At 34.9% G+C, this 23377-nt stretch overlaps 1 protein-coding gene across 4 annotated transcripts in view; it reads right to left on the reverse strand.

Moving 5' to 3' along the window:
* LOC115217116 overlaps window positions 1-23377 on the reverse strand; it is a 175808-nt gene that overhangs the window by 118852 nt on the left and 33579 nt on the right. For all 4 annotated transcript variants that reach the window (XM_029786718.2, XM_029786717.2, XM_029786716.2 and 1 more), the window contains exon 3: window positions 18329-18598. In XM_029786718.2, the coding sequence (XP_029642578.1) occupies window positions 18329-18458 (130 nt within the window). In that variant the 5' untranslated portion in view covers window positions 18459-18598. The remainder of the gene's footprint in view (window positions 1-18328; window positions 18599-23377) is intronic.

The raw sequence follows: 23377 nt of genomic DNA on the forward strand, positions 1-23377 counted from the left end.
ACTTCTCTATACCAAATACATAGTCCTCATAGCTGAACCAGTGAAAAAAACTGGCAGAAGAAAAGCTTAAAGAGACTACAAAGGGTCTCCCTCTAATCCTCTGGCACTCATGTGATACAAAGAGTTTAGATGAATTTCTGCCAACCACACCAATTTGTGCCATCTCTCTGAAGTCAACTTCACATTATCTACATCTCTCGTCATCACATTTCTCACAATTTCCCTCTTCCACCACTGGCTGTCTATCTCACCCATAAACTAGTTCAAACCAACTCCAATACAGCAATCTTATTAAGTTGTCAATCGGTGTTGCATTTATTTCTCTCACCCCACACATTGGTCCCTTGATCTGACCACCCGATTCTCTATATTCTACATCAGGCTTTATGCTAGGGGATTTTGCAATGAATGTAATGTGCCGAGATAAAATAAGAAATAGAAATAAATAAGAAATACCATTCGTCTATACAAATTTTTATCATTGGGTTTGTCAAAAGATAATTGGACTTTCAATTCAATTTTAACTCACACATTCTTGTTCTTTTTTTTAGTTATTCCCCCTAAATGCAAACCAAACAAGTCATTAATTGCAGCCATAGTTCCCAGGTACTCAAAGTCATCATACTGCAACTGGATGGATTGGTTATTATTCATATTCATCGTTTCTGTTAATAACCAGACCAACTTTGCTTCCAACTGTTATTAAACTATTTCAATATTAATTGCATTTCTTTTGCTGTTCTTGTAATCGGTACCAGGTTATTGGCATTAACGAAGATCAGTGGCAACTTATTTATTCCTTGTATTCCACCAAACTCTTCCTTACAAGGTTTTTTTTTTCCTATCACATAATCAGTCAATAACAGAAAAAGTGAAGGGAGCAAAATGCTTCCTTGGACAACACCAGGTTTTGACTTCAAAAGGTTCACTGAGAGTTCCATCCACCCTGTTCTGATGTGGTTCCTTTGCAGAAAGGAAGAAGACCAAGGAAGACATAGGCAGAAGTAATGAAAACAGATTTCAGAAATGTTGAACTTCCCCAGAAGAAATGACAAGTGAGCACAGAAAGTAGTGAGATGTAAATGAAGATGGTGATGATGAAAACGACAATGAAAGAAAACCATTTAAAAGTTGTCTCTCTAAGTTGATGACCACTAAAATTAGCAGTGACATCTTTCATAAATACATTTCCATGACATGGCCAATGTCAGTGCTGCCCTGACTGGCCCCTGTGCTGGCGGCACATAAAAAGTACGCACTACACTCTCAGAGTGGTTGGCGTTAGGAAGGGCATCCAACTGTAGAAACACTGTCAGATCAGACTGGAGCCTGGTGCAGCCTCCTGGCTTCCCAGACCCCAGTTGAACCGTCCAACCCATGCCAGCATGGAAAACAGACATTAAACGATGATGAAGATGATTTAATCTAAAGTTTATGAAAAAAATTATCCTACAAATCTTATAAAATACAACAAAGATTTAATTTAACACTTTAGCATTCACATTGTCAAATAATGTAAATTTTATTTATTAAAACTGTCTTGAATTAATCACGCGTTATCTCATAGCTTCAAGATTTCAATGATGTGATTGTTTATTTTTACAATAACATTGTAGGGTAGGTGTAAAAGGCTGGATCTGGCCAGATTATGTGTAGCCCCAGATCAAACCTGAATGAGCAGCCTTATAATCATAAGCATTCTGTGAACAGCCAACTTTTTTTTTTCTTGCAGGCAGGTCTTCTAGAACTACACCATCCAATGTGCCATTCCACAAGTATTTTTAAACCCCTTAGTATCCAAACCTGCTATATCTGGCCCAAATATTCTACCTGTTTTATGTTCAAACTGGCCATATCTGGCCTCTCACACCTACCCTACTATGTCATTCTAAAAATATGCAATCACATCATCATAATCTCAATGCTATGAGATAATGCATGATTTATTCAAAACAATGTGAATAAATAAGCAATACATTTGACAAAATAATCTGAGTGTGAAGGGGTTAAGATGGCATGGTATAAAATGATAGGGTTTGGCTGTTATTTCTAGCAGGTGATTTGTCTAAGGTTATCGAGTCAAACTGTGCTAACAGCTTAGATTGGTGTTTTACTCCCAAAGTATTAAATGCATTCATTCATGAACACCTACGACTCACTGGTTGCTATTTATAAAGCATTGCAATCAAGCTCTTTATAATACAATAGTGAGTGACCAGCACATGCCATCGGTGAATTGTTTCATTGCAATTGTTATGGTCAAGCATATAAAATCCTTTAAAGTAATTTATTTTATTATTATTTTAAAATAATTTATTTTTTTTTTTTTTATCTTTCAGGATTTTCTTAAGCTCCTCCTTCACTTTTTATACAAACTAATACTAGTAGCTTAAGGATGTCTCACAATTGAAGCCCTATTTATAGCTGTCCCCACAAAAAAGGATCTTTTTCCTCTCTCTTTTAGTGCAATGGTCATCTGATTAAAAATCATATTTCTATAGTAACTGACTGAATTGCAACTTCTTATTCTAACAATTCTTAAGTGATATATATATATATATATATATATATATATAATATATATATATATATATATATATATATTTTTTTTTTTTAAGTTTCAGCTCAGAGCTGCGGCCATGCTAATGCACTGCCAATTTTATATATGTATAAAATCCTTAGGTATGCTGCGACCATGCTGATGCACCACCGATTTTATATATATATATATATATAATATATATATATATATATATAAACCCTTAGGTGTGGTTTTGTCTATTTGTTTAACCGGTTTACAGAAACCTCTAGTTGACAACATTTAATATTCAAAAGAGAATACATTCTTGCTAAGGAGTCAAAAGCAGTCGCTCATATTCATGACATTTTGATGAGTGATTGCTAACATTGGTAGTTGACGGTAGAAGAGATGAGTTTCTTGATTAAATTCTTCAACGCATAACACACACACACACACACACACACACACACAAAGTGCACACATATGCATGTACATTCACCCATTTGATTATGACAGAGTACCTGCCAGCCTACACAATATATCAAGACTTTCATTAATAGGCATTCACATAGTACCCAGAAGTTGTATTTCCATATTTTGCAAGCAGGAGTGCTCTGCAAATTCCGCATAAGAATACATGAACCATGGATCTTTAACGGATAACATGCTATTCATGGGGAATAAGCTAATTTCTATCCAATCCAACTGGACTAATAGGCTATGCCGTTAAGCATATGATTAAGTTTATGAATCACCAGCTAACCACCCAAAATTTCCCTAATATATTCAAGCCAATGGCTTTAACGAACACACACATACACGCAAAACAGGTTGCAGGACAAAGCAATTTACATTCAGATATATATGTAAACAAAAGGCATGCACAAACAGAACACCACTGCTACCAACATCATATTCCTAAATTCCACTTTATTGCATTTATTCTGTACTAAAAAAAAAACGGATTTATCATCTCAACAGTTTTTAATTCAGGGCAAATCTATTTAAGCGATAGCTGTTACTAAAAACTAGATCACAAATAATAAATGCATACTACATGAACTACAAATTCTATTGGGTAAGAACACTGGGGTGGTTGGAACAGACATATATATATATAAAGCTGAAGTTGTCTGTGTATGGCAGGTTTGGTAGCCTTCGACTAACACTATCTCCTCCGAGACCCTGTCGCACAAGTTGACTAAAATTGAGAGTATGATAGAAGAAGGCTTGCTCTTCATTTCGTAGAAGATAAAATTCAAATCGGACCATGTTAACACCAAAAATTATTTACATCAAGAAGGTGCTTTTTTTTCTATGAAAATCCCTATTTTTTACGATTTTTTGACTGCTGTGTCGCCATTTTTTGGTGTATTTCAACCAAAAAATGTTCACTTACAGAGAATAACAAGCTACATAATGCGATATTTTTACTTTTCAAAAATTCCAATTCTAAAGGGTTGAAATAAACCCGAGTAACGCCGGGCGATACTGCTAGTAGAGAATAAAAATGTATTGAGTAATTGAGGTTGTCAAAGTCTGTAACAGCAAAATTAAGCTTAGACTAATGAAATGCAAGCCAGCAGCAACGGTGATCATTGCATATACATCACATTTAGGGCTGACAGGTGAGCAAAAAAGTCCATTTCTATGGTGTCTTTTGTACACTTTCTCATCAATGATTGAGAATCTAGTTATTATAACTGGTGACCACAACAGGCAGGTTGGTAAAATCAAGATTGCTACTCTAAATGTACATGAAGCTTATGGATACATAACAAAGAACGGAGATGAATTTAAGTTTCCTGGAATTGCATGGCACAATTTTTCCACTTACTTCAGCCACTTTGTCAGCTCTTAATCTGTCAAGCATCAGCCAAATAAACTTCATATTGACCAGGAAATAAGATAAACAAGTCATTGTAAACACTTAAACCTCTTTCATTAAAGAATGAACACTCAGCATAGACAAGGATCGGTGGCTTTGGAATAAGAGTGACACAGACTCAGAGAGATAGATCCAGAGAAGTACTAGGTGACATGTGATGAAGAGAAAGAGATAGAGGAAATATATTTCTTTACTATCCACAAGGGGCTAAACACAGAGAGGACAAACAAGGACAGACAAACGGATTAAGTCGATTACATCGACCCCAGCGCGTAACTGGTACTTAATTTATCGACCCCGGAAGGATGAAAGGCAAAGTCGAATTTGCGGAATTTAAACCCAAAACCTAACGGCAGACGAGATACGGCTACGCATTTCGCCCGGCGTGCTAACAATTCTGCCAGCTCGCCGCCTAGAGATAGGAGAAATAGGAGTTTGAAGGAGCCTGCAGCAAGCCATAGTCTAGTTGTGTAGGTGGAGCAAGGTGTTAGCCAGCTGGAAGGCAACATGGTAATGGGATGATGAAGCCATAAAAATTAAGAGACAAGTTTTGGAAACAAAATGAAGAATCAAGAAACTTTAAACTTAGTAGACAAGACAAAAGCTTCAGTTCACAGAAATGACAAGACTCTCTTGGTGTCTGGGAAGTAGCCCAGCTCCATATATGCTGAAATGGAATTGATAATGATTCCATACTGTGTGCTGAATGTAAACAATAGCTGCACAGGTGGAATAAAATGACAAGCAGGTGGGTAAGTGACATATGTCGAATATGCAAACGAATCGTTAGCAGTAAGTGACCTATGAAATAAATTCTTTCAAATACCCAGAAGGTTCCATAGAAGTAATTGATAGCTTCTACTATGTATGTGACATAATCAGTAGTGGAGGAGGTGAATGTTCTGATAGCAGAGTAGCTAGAATGAGAATAAAATAAGAACCGTGGGAAAGGTTCAAGGAGCTGTAAGCTAGGGTCTTCTCTCTTTGAGTGAAAAACAGATTGTCTGATATTTGTATGCAAAGTGCAATATAGCACAGAAGCAAAACATGAGCACTGAATGCAAAGGATGCACAAAAGGTTGGAAAGAATGAAGTTTAATATCTTCCACTGGGTGCATAATTTTAGTGCTAATGAAGAATTTTAATTTAGTGTTAATTGAATGATTTGAAATTTAAATGTAAATTTGTGTGTGAATGATCACAAATGAGCAAAGAGAAGAACTGGACAGAAGTGGAAATGGCTGTAGTGTGCAAGAGAGACTATATCAATATAGATGTATGACATAGGTGAGGATGATAGCTGAGTAAAGAAGTGCCAGGTAGCCCCAAATAGAAGAAATTTACAGAAGGGGAAGACATAGGAAGAGATGAAGATCAATTATCAGGATAGTTAACTTCATGAAAAAGATGAGAATGGAACAAGGTATTACAGTATAGTCATTCAACCCATGAGAGCATGGAAAAACTGACGTAAAAGGATGATGGTTGTGACTGATGAAACACAAGCATCCACACGAACATACACACACACACACATCCCATACTTTTTTATTTACATTTATCTCGTATTCATATAACACTAAATATCTGTATTTTTGCTTTTATTTCAGCCTGTTATATGTATGAGTATGGTTGGAGTGTCCTACAGATTTCAACAATAAAATAATTCTGACATTCTTGCCTTATCCAATGACATTAGCAACCCAAGTGCTTAACCCTTTGGCATTTAAATCAGCCATATCCGGTCCCAAATTTTCTACTTGTTCTTTTTTATGTTAAAACCAGCCAGATATGGCCTCTCACATCTACCTAACAACGTCTTTCAAAACATAAGCGATCACACCATCGAAATCTCAAAGCTACAAGATAATGCATGATTAATTCAAATCATCGTGAATGTTATATGTTACATTTGACAGAGTAATCTGAATGCTAAAGGGTTAGGAAACTGCACTAAGTAGGGACTGAAACCAGTCTGACAAAATGCCTAACTCATCCCTTGCACCATCATCTCGTCAACACCGTTATGTTACATACGTATAACACTCACAATAAATTTATTTGCCATAGATGAGCACTTCCAAATCTTTTTTCATTTTTATATGAATAAGATTTTAGAAAATAAAATCTTAAGATTTAAAGATAAACCAAAATTCAATAACAGTAGAATTCAAATTAATTCAAATTACAATATAAAGATTTTTTTCTTTCAAACCTGAATTTTAATTAAGTTTTATATTTTAAGTTTAGTTTTTGAGGCATTTTCGATTTTATTTCATTTTATATTCCTCGTAACTTTTATTTATGAAAACATTTCTGTTTAAGCAATTTGAAATTTTATATAAAAGCAGTGAAAAAGAAACTTAGAATTTCCATGTTAATAGATTTCTTGTGAAAGATTGTCTGTAGCATTGCAGCATTATATTAAGATTGCAAAAGTCATGAAGACAATGGTAAAATGAAACGATTTCAAGGTTAAGTTAGCTTGATTTTTAACTATGAATAATGGAAGAGCTGTTCAAATAACTAGAAAATCTGCATCTAGTTATCTATTAATCTATATCTACACACATACAATTTTTAGTAAGCAAAGTGAGAGGGACAGTGGTCCCTGACCATTGTAGGGTTTCTCAAACAAGGAAACACAGCTGATAACCATTTTAAGGTTCTGAGGATCTGATTGACAACTGCAAGAAATTTGTGACTGGGAGAAAATTCCAGAGAATTTTAAAGGAAGAGAGGACATGTGAACTGTAATTCAGTTGTGTCAGAGGCCTACACGAAACCAGACAGACACAGATATACATACACACTAACAAACAGATGTGTGCACAAATTAATAATTTATACATCATTAATATTTTTAATAATAAAAAAGCCACTATTGATTTTAGAATTTTGTACAGTCTGGCAAAACTTGGGAGGAGAGTGTGTAGCCAGTTTTTTAATTGACCTTGATGTTCGTTTTACAGGCACAGGAAATATGATAGGCAAAGTTAAACTCCGAACAAGAAGAGATGCAACTAAATACTGTATTTAATGTTCAGCATTTCCAAGAATTTGAGGGGGGAAAAAACAAGAATGAAATCATGTCATTTAGCTCAACTACATTACTTTAATTAATTTTTTAGCTCTACTCTATTACTTTATTTGTTTGTAGGTAAGTGCAACAAACAATTATGCTTAATTAACAGTACCTGCAGCCTTAGAAACACATTTTGAGAGGAGATAGGTGAGATGAAAGATCATCATCACCATAATTTTACATGTGCTTTGCATGTTGGGCAACAGTTGAACAGGATTGAATTAGTTATTTGCAGTCACAGCCCACCTAGATGAGTGAAGGGACCACGTTTTGCTCATACATTCAACTTTGTTGTTTCCACAGTAGGAAGCACTTCATAATACAAACTACTTTACAATACATAAAAATAAAGAAAAAGTGATGGGCATGTATACCTCACATAAAACATTTTATAACTAAACCCAGATTATTATTATTCATACCAGCAAAACCTTTGACATCCTCTTAACCAAATTCCTTAATTAAGATTAAACTTTTCTTAAAGATAAAGTATGATAATCACTCAGTTTTAAGAATGAAGTAACATTTGTTTATCAAGGTAGAAATACAATCTTAAAATAGACATCGTTAACCCAGCTTTTTATGAATTTTAAACTTCAGAATTGTCAAACAAATACTACAATTACTGGTTGTTTACAGTGATCTAACGTTTAAAATTTATGTTTTTACTTTAGTGAAATATGACAAATTACGGAGACGTACTTGCATAGCAAGTGACCTGATCTGAGATCGTGTGCTAGAATGAAAACAATTGCAGCGTGGAAGGTGTTTATAAACCATTTAAGAAACACACAAAAACCGTTAGATTCACTTCAACATTTAAATTTAATTTGTCGAAATATTTTCGTCGCTTTGAGACCGCAACCTCTTCACTGACAAATGGTCTCAAAGCGACGAAAGTATTTTGACAAACTAAATGTTGAAGTGAATCTAACGGTTTTCGTGTGTTTCTTAAGTGGCTTATAAACACCTTCCACGCTGAATATGACAAAGTATTGTGAATTACTTCAATATCAAATTCTAAGGGAAATCCAAGAAAAAGTTTTCTGCTGTTACTAATTTCCTGACAGAGAAATTATGGTTCTTAGAACAGGTTTTATTAAGAAATTAATGTACAGCAGAGATATGATTTAAAGCATTTAAATCAAACAGTTTAAAATTACCGACAGAATTGTATTTTGAATGCACTTAGCTACTGAGGAGTCTTGTAAACTCACAAATACAACCAACAAAATTCAACCGTCAAACTACAAACAGGAATGAGAATATTTGGTGTGACATAAATATTTATTTGCTAACGAAATCATAGAATGTGGATGATTTTTAAGATTTGGTGAAACAATTTTGAATGCCAAAAATTTACTTCCGTTGAAGATGTTTTTGAATTTCTAAAGTTATCTAACTTCAGATCTTTAATTTAAAATATCATATATTTGACAATAATTAGTATCAGACAATTTAGACACTATCTATCACAAATTCTCTTATTTTCTTGGGTCTTAAAAATAATATTTGCTTTAATTACCAGTAATTTATTACAATCTGACAGGTATTTATCAGCTGTTGAAAAATTACCCATCAAAATGAATATATAGAAAAATATATTTTGTTGAATTCTGCATGAACATTTTTTTTGTTTTTAAGGATTTCTATACACTCAGAAAGGGACTCATAAACAAACAGAAGGAAGGAGTTACTTTATCGATGAAAAATGTTGCTATAACTAGGTATCACTAGAGAGTGCCATACAATGGAGACAAGTACAGTTTGAACAAGAAAAAAACACATTTTTTGCTTATCATTTTCATGTCAAAATACTGTTTTCCCATGGAAAATTATACATTTGAAAAGCTTTGGGTGTGAACATTCTTACATATAGTTTTAATTAAAATCCAACAGGTACATATCATGTCAGGGGTTCCTCAAAAACCCTGATAGTTTCACGCATTTTCAAAGTTGGTCCCAGTTTTCTTTTTTTTTTAATCTTCTGAACAGTAGCTCTCGTTCTACATCAATGCACTCGGGCGCCATAAGTCAAGTTTTGTTAAAAATTGTATATTCTTATAGATTTAATGTCTTAGCTTTATTTTGATATAAAACTCAATGAGGGTAGGTCGTCAGATACTGTCGCAAAATATGAAAGCGAAATGTTTATTGCTAATTTTTACTCAGAAAAGAAGATAATTTCCTTCAAGATTTTCATACTATAAGAAAGAAAAATTTCTTGCTAAACCATCATGGACATTGCCGATTCTGGTCAAGGTATGGCCGAAAAGCATAAAGTGAAAGAAGAGGGTGGTATATTGACACTTTTTGTATACATACAACACATATTGACGCCACTTGTCAAATTGACAGATTCCTTCTTAGCAAGAAGAAAATGAATTTAAGGATTCAAATACCAATTCTGATTCAAATTCCAAGAAATGAACAAATTAATTGGTAAGTAAACATATTTCTACAGGAATTCGCACTAAGTTGAGTTCAATAGGGCCTCAAGAGTCCAAAATTAGCATGTAATCGTCATATTGATAATGTTGTTTATTCTCTATCACTTTGTACCAAGTGACCTTGCGCATATTCTTCGAATTTTGTATTTACTCTTTTACTTGTTTCAGTCATTTGACTGTGGCCATGCTGGAGCACCACCTTTAGTCGAGCAAATCATCCCCAGGACTTATTCTTTGTAAGCCTAGTACTTATTTTATTGGTCTCTTTTGCCGAACCGCTAAGTTACGGGGACGTAAACACACCTGTATCAGTTGTCAAGTGATGTTGGGAGGACAAATACAGACACACAAACATATACACACACATACATATATATACATATATATGACAGGCTTTTTTTCAGTTTCCGTCTACCAAATCCACTCACAAGGCTTTGGTCGGCCCAAGGCTATAGCAGAAGACACTTGCCCTAAGTGCAATGCAGTGGGACTGAACCCGGAACCATGTGGTTCATAAGCAAGCTATTTACCACACAGCCACTCCTATGCCTATAAAATATTTCTTAAAGAAATACTGGTCTCTATTTTCATCAATAAAAATTATATTGTACAATGAATATTATTATGTAGGCTATGTGATTTTTGAATCTTTTTTCCCATGATTTAAACATAGTCAGATATTTTTGTCACACTGTTTACATTTTCACAAGAGCAGGATGTGGTTTTCCCTCTTATGTTTCGTAACGATTATTTGACCTATCACCATCAAGATTTATAGCAAAATAAATATTAAAAAATCGTCTACCTGCATATACGATTATTAACACAACTTGAGTTTATAGTGTTCAAGAGCACTGAACTAGATCGAGAGCTAGCATTCAGCAGTCAAAAATAGCAAAAGAAAATGGGATTAACTTTGTGAATGGGTGGAGACACCAGGATGTTTGAGGGACCGTGACATCTTGGGTAAGTGTCAGATTTTGATTAAAACTATATGAGAACAAAGTTCACATCCAGAACTTTTCAAATGATATATAATTTCCCAAAGAAAATTGGTATTTTATCATGAAAATGATGTACCAAAAAAATGGGGTTTTGTGTGGTCATATTGTGTGTGTGTCACCCCCTCCACAGAACTCTCCAAGGATACTTATTAAATTTATTGTAAAGCTCCAAACTTAGAGAAGATTCAGTTTTATACCCTGTACCAGTGTATCAAAACTGAGCCCCCTGCAGATAACGGATCACAATATAACCATAGGAAATGCTTGCAATAGCTGGAATTTAATTTTTTTTTCATAAGAATCTTCCCCTCTTCATTTCCAAGGCCATGGTGAGAAAAAAAATGGGGAAAATCCCTGTCAAAACTAAGAAAATGCAACTTATGTGGGCATCCTGATCCAAAATTCCACTATTTATAGTCATTTTTAATAGTCTAATTAAAATTTTATGGAAATGCTGCCATGTCCCAAAATCTCATGATTTATTTATTTACCTCCAAACCTACTACAAAGGTGCCAAAGCTCAAGTTCCTAAAGTTTGTAATTTTGGATTTAGCTAGGTCTGAAAACACTGCAAAAACCAACCATTTGTTACATGTAACAAAATAGGTTTTACTTATTTCAAATATTGTCCAAAAAAAAAAAGTTTTCTTTCCAAGAAACTGAAAAAAAATTAAGCAACTACTATACCATGGTCACTATTAATTTGTGGAATTTGAAACCGATCATCACCTCAGTTTCTAAGTTATGACATCACAACTATAGCTACTTATTCATTTATGCAAATTAGGCAAAATCTTGACCATTTCACTGACCATTCAAGTTGTCATATTTCCTAAAATATTTATTCAAATTTCACAAACGAGCTATCAAAATGTTTCTTTTTGGATGTTCTCCAACAAAAAGCAGAGTAGAAATTACATTTAAATATTTTCAAAAATTCATAACGATACCTACTCTGACTAACCAAAATCTAATTGAAAATAAAATACTGGCTACCAGAATTAAATAAAAGTGTCCAGCCAGTACCTCCTGGCTCTATGTAAATTCATATTTTATTATTTAGTTACCATGACAACCGACAATCACTATAAAGAAAATTTTAACTTGTCAAGATTAACAAAACTAAAAGTTTAAATATAAAAAAAAAAAAAAAAAAAACGTGTCAGGGTTAAGTTTTCAAAGAGTTTGAAAACTGAAGGCAAGAGCATGATGGGAAATATACTTTAAACCCAAAATATAAGGGGGAAATAGTAGCTACTTACTTGTAACAAACTTTAAATGTACTAAGCATAATTTTTGAATATTAATGTATATTTGGTTTGAAACAAGTTATCTTGTTTATTCTTCATTTTTGTCCCATCTCTAAATGAACTGAATGGTAACTGATGTTTTAAACCAGTGGCTCTCAGCCGTTTTTTACTTACGGCCCTTCTGGTCCCTATTTCACTCTACTGGACCCCTGCAGCCATTCAATGCTTCAAAAAATCCCATTGCATTTTTAATTAAATATTATAAGGGATTGTATTAAAAAATTGTTAAAATATTTTGTGTACTGTAGAATTATAACAACTTATTGTACATTAATTTTAACAACTAAACCTTATAAGGACTCGCGTGGACTCCAGTTTAAGTACAACTGCTTTAAATCACAATAAGATCATGTTCAAATATTTATTCCAGTTAATCAACAGTTAATTAGTGTACAACAGTTTCCTTGCTTAATAAACATGGACTGACAGAATCACCTGAGTATCAGACAAAATGCATGCAATATTTAGTGACAGCCCTTTTTTTAACACTCTGAAGCCTGTACTGCTTTTCACCTCTTTAGGGTCAATAAAAAATAGAGTACCAGTCAGGTATTCCAGTTGATTAAATCAAATGTTCTCTTTTTCCAAAATTGATGATGGTCTTTTATGCTAGTGTTAGAAATCAATATTCTTGTTAATATACAGAATTCTACCAGAATGGGAATACAATCTAAACCTAAATAAATGGAACCAAACAATCAATGAATGGCCTACCATAAAAGAATATATAAATCAGAATTACAAAAACAAAACAGAAACATCTAGAATATTAACTTTCTAACAAACTGAAAAATCTTAAAATCAATAATAAAAAATACTGATGATTAAGGTGCATGTAATTATGTGTGTGTGTGTGTGTGTGTATATATATATATTTATTATTGATAAAAACGGTAAGATAACAAAACAAAGAAAGATACCTCAATATCATGTAAATAGAGGAATTTATCTGTAAATGTAATATGTGACAATTATTCGGTAGCCAAGATAAAACTCCGAGGTGGAAATCCACACCACCACCTCTTCAGTTATCCGGCCATCGAAAAAACCGCTATGAAAAATCTTTTTTTTATCTTGGCTACCGAATAATTGTCACATATTACATTTACAGATATATATATACATCTTAAGAGAAGGGGAATTCAGGAAATCCAAGCAAACACCTCAATCATCAATCTAAGTGAAATCCTAGTTAACTGGATGTATAGGGAGAAGGGGGGAAAAAATCATCCACATACAGCAGAAATGTTCTACCAACTGAAAATCCAAGTAATGTACTGATTTAAAGAATAGAGCAGTCATCACAGAATATAAAATAAAAACGGCTCTCTCACATTTATTATAAATAAATAAATGCAATACCACCACCTTTGTTCCTTTTTGTTTTATTTTACACACACACAATGTGAGTATCCATGCAGTGGAGTATGCTCAACAGGTGCCTGCTGTCTCCTGTCCCTCATAGTGTTCCCCTTGTCTCCAAACATAAAGCAGGCCCCCGGTACTCCCCCAGAGTTCTAAGTCCTGTGAACTGCACAGTGGCCTCTGGTGCACGTACCACGAGAAAAGCAACCGGTACTTGCTGTGGCCTCAATGGTGCATGTACCACGAGAAAAGCAACCGGTACTTGCTGCAAAGTGGTTGGTGTAAGGAGGGACATCCAGCTTTAAAAGCCGTGCCAAAGTAAACATTGAGGCTTGACACTGTCCTTGGACACACTGGACCCTGTCAAATGGCCCAACCAATGCCAACATGAAACAGGGACGTCAAATGATGGGGCTGGGAGGGAGGACACAAATATTGGCTAGAATGAGTTGTGGTATTTGTTTCAACATAGTGCTGTGTTGAAATCCTGCTGGAGTCATACTTATTGTTGATCATTTCAAGGTCAATAAACAAGCGTCAAAACAGGCTGGTGGGTTGGAAGTACTATTATAGCATCAGACAAAAAAAAACTTCTAACAATATCTGTTCTGGCCCTTTGCAACCCTTGCAATAACACCAGTGCCAAGTAGCATAATCCCTGAAGTGACACCCTTTCCAGAGACAGACAGACAGACAGATTTAAATGCACAGAAAGCTGCCAAGTCTTCCACAAAAGCACTGTGCCCTAGCTTGTACATATAGGTGACCCTAAGATAGAAATGTTCTGCCTAAATTGCACAATGATTTATCCAAGTTATTATTGTCTGTTTTAACCTATATGAAACTGATAGACAATTGATTTTATCTATAGATGAATTAAACAAGATGACTTGGTTTAGAATATATTTTTTAAGAAAAAAATATACATAGTATTATTTTATCTTTTTATCAGTTAATTAACCTATCATTATGTTATTTATATAAGGAGAAACCCAACAGTGTGATTTGGAAAAACATAGCGTATCACACTCTATATTTATTTCATAGCTTATGTTATTTTTTTAACAGTTAAATTTAATAGACTGCTGCAAAATTTATAGCCAAGCAATATAAAAGGTAGTTGGTTTAAAGTAATATCAAATTTTTTATGTAAAGCACAAGACCAATTTTTGTAAAAGTAAGCTGTACCTAATTCAGTTTAACAGGTTAAAAAAAACATTATTGGTACTCATTTCAATAATCCTGTGGATATGAAAGCCAAGTCAATTTCAAAACCAAATGGGCTTTTTAAGGATTTTTTTCAGTAAATTTTAACCAATATGATTAAATATTTAAATGCTAAGATGGATGAAACAATGTCAAATTATTTGTTTTTGTTTTTTTAAATACCTAATTAGTTGTTTTTTAAATTTTATAACACATTTTATAAATGATGATGTTTTTAGTTATACATTCCCAATGAAGTTTGTCTTGTAACGAAATCCGAGCAAATATCACAACAGAATTCTGTTTTAAAGCACCAGTTGAATGGTTTTCTTTTTGCTCTTTACATTTAAAGCTGGTAACTACAATATTTTGGTTAAAACAAGCACTAATAATTGCCATCTCTAATTCTACCTACTTCTCATAAACATTCAGAGCTCTAATTCAAAGATGTTGTCTTACTTCTTTCACCTCCATCTATCTATCCATGAGCAATTGTCTTTCTCCTTTTGAAATCTTCAGTTCTAAGAACATAATGTTTTTCTGATGTCATCCACCATTGATTCAGACATGACCAAGGAATTTTAATCTTTGACAATCACTGCTTCCTTCACTTTCAGTAGTATTGATCCGTTTGTTCTTTTTGTCCACGACATTCCCAGTAATCTTCAGCACCATATTTCAAATGCATTCATTTTCCATCTACCTTGCTTATTAATTCGTATCCAGAGACATCATTACAGAATATACCATTGATTTCGACAGTCTTCACATTGTTATTTAGGATATGCTTTTGTCTTTGATAATTTTCTCTAGTCCGATCAATGCAGCCTTCTCATGAGGCCATTCTACTTTCACTTTCATTCAAACATTCCCCACGTCTTTCAATCTTGCATCCAAGTAAAACAAATCAGCCACTGCTTCCCCCATCTAATCTCTAATCTTAAATTCTTTTAAATTTAAATCAGACTTTTTTTTTTTTTACTTTTAATTCCAATCCACCTTTACACTTCTTCTATCAACAATGTTGTGTCATCCACTTATCTCAGGTTGTTGACTGCTATTTTTAACTCCCCACTTATCTCACCTGACCCTGCTTACCACATATTCTTCTCTATGCACATTAAAAAGTACAAGGAAAATACGCAAACTTGTCTCACTCCTTTCTTGACCATAAATCACATGTCATCCCAATCTTTGTCCTTACTCTAACTTCTTGTTCTCAATAAACGTTTCATACCTGAAAGACTATAATGCTTAGGCACACCCATTTCTTTCAGCCACTTTCATAGGGCTTAATGATCATTCAACTAATTGCAAATTTTGTTCTATAAGCAATTTAAAGGTGTCTTCATCAACTGTTTTCCTATAGTTCAATGGTGCTTCTTTTCTTTCACTACTTCAAAAACTGCCAAACTTAGTTCTGCTTCCATTATGTTTGGTACTTCTCAAGCTCTTTTAGTATATATGTTTTACAAACAACTAGCACATGCAAGTGCTACCAGTCAAGAACTCCACATACTGGAAGTCAACAAGTGTATGGGGTCATCAGGAGAGAATGCACACCATTTTGGGGCCTACTTCTCGACAGCATTGATCGCACCAGCTCCTCTCACTTACATGAGGCCCTGATATGAAACCCTGCTTGCTAGATCAACTGGTTATCAAATAAAGCTTAACATTCTTCTAGCCATTGCTCATCGTCTCTTGTTAACCAAATCTATTCTATACAGAGTTTGTATATCTTACACACAAGTCGTCTTCTATATAAACTATCAGGCTTTTAATAGTACTTCTTTCATTGATATGTTGCCCATTTTTATCCTGTAGAAAACTGATTCTAGGCACTAACTTTCTAGAAATTTCTTATCATATTTGAAGATAAGTGCTTTTTTTCTGCTGGTTTTCTCCTGCACTTTTACATTCTTTCTTCAAATAATTGTCCGTCTTTTTTACGGCATGTTAGAACTCACTATTCACTTTTTTCAAATTCCTTAATATCTTCCATTGCTTTTGTCCATTAGCATTCCTCAGCAATTTCTATTGTTTTTGTTCAAATTCATTTTCTCTTTCTTAATATTTATCTTCTTATAAGACGATTACTTGGAACCTCTTGAAATAATGGCTTTCGTTTCTTGGCTTAGCTCTACAGAATATCTGTACATAGATTCTTGGCTTCCATAGCATCAACTTCTTCTTACTAATTTTTGAAAAAAATCATATCTCTCAAGGCACATAGCTGTCTCTGTTGTCTTGAATTTAAGCTCTATTTACTTACAATTCTTTCTACAACAGGTACAAAGCCTGAAATTTTGGGAGAAGGGGTTAGTTGATTAAACTGACCCCAGTCCTCAACTGGTACTTATTTTACTGACCCCATAAAGATGAAAGACTAAGTTGACCTCAGAAAGTAAAACTACAAGAAAGGCTGCAAAACATTTTGTCCAGAGTGCTAACAATTCTGCCACCTTGTTCTTTATCTTTACAATAATTAAATATCATCAAGAATTTAGAAAACTGAATTATTTATCAACTTATTGGTTACTTTCTGTTGTTTTTATATAAATGTTGTTTTTTATTGTGTATCAATGAAAAAGTTTAATGAAAACTTTCTGTAGCATTACTAAGCCACTGAAGAATCTTTTAACATAAGTTTTATAGAATTATAGAACACTGAATATCTAAGTCTTTTGAAAAGAATTTAGCGCATTTTTCACATGCAGCTGGTGTGAAGTGCATTTTTACAGAAGAATAAAACAAGATAACTTGCTTTTAGAACATATTTAGGAAACATATTTAAAACCATGGTATGTTATTTAGACCACATCGTAGTCCAACTATATTTATTGTTGAGATACAATAAGTTCAAATTATTTTATCTTTTCTTTAAAAAGCCACAGGGAACAATAAATACAATTTTAAAATAAAAATGAGAAAAGAAAAAAATGAATTTTTAAAAAAATCTGATTTGTGTTCAGAAAATGATGTTTGTTTCAAAACCGGAATAATACAAAATTAAAGGCAGAAAAATCCACCCATTTTCTTTTAAAATTCTAATTGAAAAACATTCGTTAATGCTAAATTTTAAAACCATGGGGACACTTTAAATTAGTTAAATAACATCAATACAACTACAAAATGTCCTAATTATAGTAAATACATTTTAAACATTAACATTTTACTATGAGCATTCTCTACTTAAATTCTAAATATTAATAATAATAATAATATAATAATAATAATAATAATCATAATAATGGGGGCAATAACAGTAGCATAATTTCTGTAAATACAGATTTCATAAGAGAAAGAGAGATAGAGAGAGATGAAATTATTGCCTATAAATGTTAAAGGAACTAAAATGAGAGAAATATGTGCACAGGTGCACACATGCTTGTGAGTAGCAAAAATAAGAGAAGCTGGTCTGCAGAATGTAAACGGAGAAAGAATTAAGAGTGTTACAGCTTTGAAGTTATAAATTTCTTGAAGTAAATGTTTTTACCTGTTCCGATTCCTTGATCCAAAAGTGGCAGTTCATAACGGTTAATGGAACTGTGGGCTGAGGGCATGGTACTATTGTGGTTAATTCGGCTGTAGGGCTGATTGTAATTACTCCAGTGGTTTGGATCCATGGTGAGACAGTACCAGCCAACAGCAGCACCAGCAGGTCTTGCAATGCCTAAAGATGATACAGGCAGTAATGGAGAGGGATTCACGTTCTATTTTAAACTCATCTATACACGAACCAGCAGCATTTCAGAAATATTGCTTCCTATACAAAAAAATAAATAAATACAAAAATAATTTAATTGCTTGAAGCAAAACTGAAAACTAAAAAAATTCAAATAAAAAAAAGGGACACTCATTAATGGTGTAATTTTAAGCAAATTTTAGGAAGTTTACAAGTAAAAAATTCAAAAGCAGTTTTTGGGGTTTTTTTAAGGACACCATAATTTCATATATTTGAAATTTTGTTAATGCTAACTGATACTGGAGCCAAAACTGAAGATATTTTAACAGAACAGACTGGACATTATGAAATTATATTTTTGCCAAAATGCAATAAGTTTGATACGGTCGTCACCATCATCATCTCTTTTCCATGCTGGCAATGGTTGGATGGTTTGACAGGAGCAGGCAAGCCAGGGGACTGCAACAAACCCCCACTGTCAGTTTTGACATGGTTTCTATGGCTGGATGTCCTTCCTAAACCCAACCACTTTACAGAGTATACTAAGTACTTTTTATGTGGTACAAGCACTGGCAAAGCCGCCAACATAGTTTGCAAGACAATAACTTCTCAAATGGGAGGGGACATGGTATTGAGGGAGGTGGCTTTGTGCCAGGTGATGGAAAGGACAGAAACAGGTGTCTTGCTCTAGAAGAAAAGATACATGGCTATTACAGTTGGAGAAAGAGCACCCAAGCACTTATTACACACTTGGAGTGGTTGGCATTAGGAAGGGCATTCATCATAGAAAACAGTGCCAAATCAGACAGGAGTCTAGTGCAGCCTTCCAGCATACCAACCTGGTCAAATCGTCCAGCCCATGACAGTATGGTCAACAGACATTAAATGATGATGATGATGATGTAAAAACGTGCATGTGCAAATACATAAAAGTTTTTAGTTGGTTTTAAATCTGATGGAAACAAATTTGTGTGATTATACTTTTGACCAATACTAATTCAGCTAATTATCAATCAAAAGAGGATTGGATGAAAATGATGGAATGACAGATGATTTCCAAGATCTGATCATAAACAATGATACAGTCTGATAAAGAAGAACCGGCTAGATATAATCATAAACAACTGTTAAAATTAAAAAACAAAACATGTAACTTCATTATTTGTGCTTTGAGCCCATGTTCAAGACAGGCAGAGCTCTCAGTTAAATGCTCCTTATATATTTCAAAGTACTGGAATCCTTAACCCTTTAGTATTTAAACCGGCCATATCCGGCCCAAATATTCTACATGTTTTATATTCAAACTGGCAATATCTAGCCTCTCACACCTAACCTACATTGGCGTTCTAAAAATAAACAATCACATCATTGAAACTCCAAAGCTATAAGATAATGCATGATTAATTCAAAACAATTTGAGTGAAAAAGTATTACATTTAACAGAGTAATCTGAATGCTAAAGAGTTAAATAAATAAATAAATAAAGAGAGAGAGAGGGGGGGGACTGGTTATTTTTACCATTTTTAATGTTAGCTTCATTTAAAGTTTTACCACGTTCACAAATGACATTGACATTGAAATCTCCAGACACATTGGAGGGTCATGATTCACCAATGTCACCCAAACAATTCCTTTTATTGAACTGCTAGACTTCTTGAGAGTACCAGTTCAATAAAAGTCCTGACCACATGCAAAAGGCATGTAACAACAGAACGACATGAGCAAACAATTATACCACAGACTGACTTGAGTAGACAGGTGCAGAGTGCATATGTTGACTGGTTACACACTTACATATTAATAAGAGAACAGAAAAACTACTCAGAATACAAAGACAAAATATAACTATTAATCCAGCAAAGAAAGTTGTGCTATATTATAAATTAGTAGTTTCCAAGTTTCTTTTGTGATTCTGTGGTGGTGTTTTGCTGTGCATGAAGTAGTCGTGAGGGTTAGCATGAGGGTTAACAACATGAGAGGAACTGGGAGTACCGAGTAGCAGTAGCAGCAGTAGTAGTAGTAGTAGTAGTAGCAGCAGTAGTAGTAGTCGTGGTCATAGTAGTAGTAGTGGTACCGGCGGCAGTGGCAGTAGTAGTGGTAGTGGTATTGGTACTGGCGGCGGTGACAGTAGTAGTAGTAGTGGTAGTAGTAGTGGTGGTGGTGGTGCTGCTGCTGCTGCTGCTGGCGGTGGTGGCAGTAGTAGTGGTCGTGGTCATAGTAGTAGTAGTAGATTTGGACTTGTCAGAAGCATCACTGTGGAGGATCACATGATCAAACAGTGACTCTAGAGAGGATGGAGAAGTCAGTGATAACAGGCTCATTCAATGATATCATGATTAGCAGATGTGACTGGGGGGGGGGGGGAATATTTAGGAGCTAATTTATTCAATTAGTGTTAACTGAGTTTTTTTCATCTTCATGCTTAATCCAAGCTGTGCTTCTGCCAGCCAGCATGAATCAGATGATACGTATCTGTGAGATATCATTCCAACTTCTCTGAGTACCAGAAAATTTATGACTAACATATGTTATGGTCTTTCCATCTGGAGGCATCGTTCCTGCTACTACAAATTCAACAAGAGTTGCTTTGCATTTCAGTGGGGGATATTGTCAAAAAAGTGGTATTGTGCAAGTTCTATTCTCCTCTTAAAGGCCTTTTCTTGCTGTGTTGCCCAAGTAAAGACTTTCCTTTTTGCTGCAAGCGACAGTGAGGTTTTGTCTGCAAATTTTGCTATAAATTGGTGATAACAGTTTATCACTGATCTTATTCCACCCTGAGGGTGGAAGATATTAAGCGACTAGAATCCTTAGATCACCTCTGTCTGCGCCACATCTTTCGTGTCCAATGGCATCACTTTGTCTCCAACAATTCGGTGCGACACCAGTGCAAAATCACCTCCCTCCGACAAGTCATCCTAACGAGACATCTGCGTTGGCTGGGTCATGCCCTCCGTCGTCAACCAGGAGAATTCATCTACGAAGCAATTGCTCCAGCTCCCCTTCAGGATTGGCGAAAGCGATGTGGTGGACAACAAAAAACCTGGCTGATGGCAGTCAAGGCTGATCTGGAACCCAACCTAGGCCCCCTTATCTATGGCGTTCGCCGCTGGAATAAGGAGTGGTTGGAGATCACGCAGTCGTTAGCCTCAAATCGCCAGGCCTGGTCGGTGTTTGTGAGAGATGCAGCATTGAGGATGAATGAAGCCAGCTCAAACCACCCCAGGTGAATGCTGTCTCAAGTCAAGTCAAGTACTGATCTTATTCACAATGTATTTTTACAGGAAGAAAAGAAAGAAAGAAAAACACTAATAGTATAAAAGGTCAAATTATCAAGGAAAGAAAAAACCCATAACTACCTCTTCAAGGAAACAAAAAAAGGGGTAGGGGTGGGGGAGTTATGGGTTGGGCACCACAGGACAAATGGCATATTTAGCCGCACCACACAGACATGATTGCAAAGGCGTTACCACAGAGAATGGGCAGCAACACTCGCTACAACAGCCACTCCACATCATGGGGTTCATTTCTCAGACAGGCGGCAGTTATCCAGATTTTGCAGACAGACTATATGGTGGTATAATCCTATGCTCTGAAATATTGATTCCTTAAAAAAATCTATGCAAGACACAGTTTCCACCAATGAAATTTCACTTACAAAGGTATTGGTTATTCTGAGACTAAAATAGAAGACACTTGCCTAAGGTGTCACACAGATCAAACTCCAAATTCTGTGGTTGTGAAATGAAATTCTTAACCACAGGGTCTTGCTAATAATATTGAGATAATATATTACATATAGATGCCAGTGCCACCTGACTGGCTTCCCGTGCTGGTGGCACGTAAAAAGCACCGTCCGAAGATGGTCGATGCCAGTCCCCCACCAACAGGTTCCTGTGCTGGTGGCATGTAAAAAGCACCATCCAGAGGAGTCAATGCCAGTGCCGCCTGATGGCTCCCGTGCCGGTGACACATAAAAAGCACCCACTACATTCTCGGAGTGGTTGGTGTTAGGAAGGGCATCCAGCTGTAGAAATATTGCCAGATAAGATTGGAGCCTGGCGCAGCCTCCTGGCTTGCCAGTCCCCAGTCAAACCATCCAACCCATGCCAGCATGGAAAACGGATGTTAAACAATGATGATGATGATGATAGTTACAAGGCGGTGAGCAGACAGAATTGTTAGTATGCTAGGCAAAATGTTTAACAGCATTTTGTCTGTCTTTACACTCTGAGTTCAAATTCTGCTGAGGTCAACTTTGCCCTTCATCCTTTCGGGACCAATAAAGTAAGTACCAGCTAAGCACTGGGGATGATGTAATCAACCTGGCTCCTCTCCCGAAATTGTTGGCCTTGTGTCAAAATTTGTAATCATTATATTACATATATTCTGAATGATAAATCTTCTGATATATAAGTTTTGAACACACATACATGACAGTAAGAAGAAGAATTAAGCGTTTCTTGGAAATAACTTAAAAGCCAAAAAATGGTATTCAAATGAAATCAATATAGCAGAATACTGTACCAAACTTCATACTATATAATTTAACAAATACATACAAATGTGTACAGGAAGTGTCTTAATGGCAAATGGACATAATAAGCTGATTGGGTATGAAGGGGTTTGGTCTGGGGCTTAAAAGGAAACGGCAGTTATTGAAAAAAATCAAAAGAGACAGACAGTATATTATGCAAAATGAACGTGAATTTGCCTATCATGGTTAGAAATATAGGAAGGCAAATGTAACATTACTGAATTCTAAAAGTGTTCTGCAATGTGATCAGAGCAATGGTAGAGATTATGGAATTGTTTTTAGAAATGGTAATTTCATGTAATGAAGAGAAGAGGAACAGAACACTT

This window comes from Octopus sinensis, linkage group LG11, assembly GCF_006345805.1.
Source record: "Octopus sinensis linkage group LG11, ASM634580v1, whole genome shotgun sequence".
Classification (NCBI taxonomy): domain Eukaryota; kingdom Metazoa; phylum Mollusca; class Cephalopoda; order Octopoda; family Octopodidae; genus Octopus; species Octopus sinensis.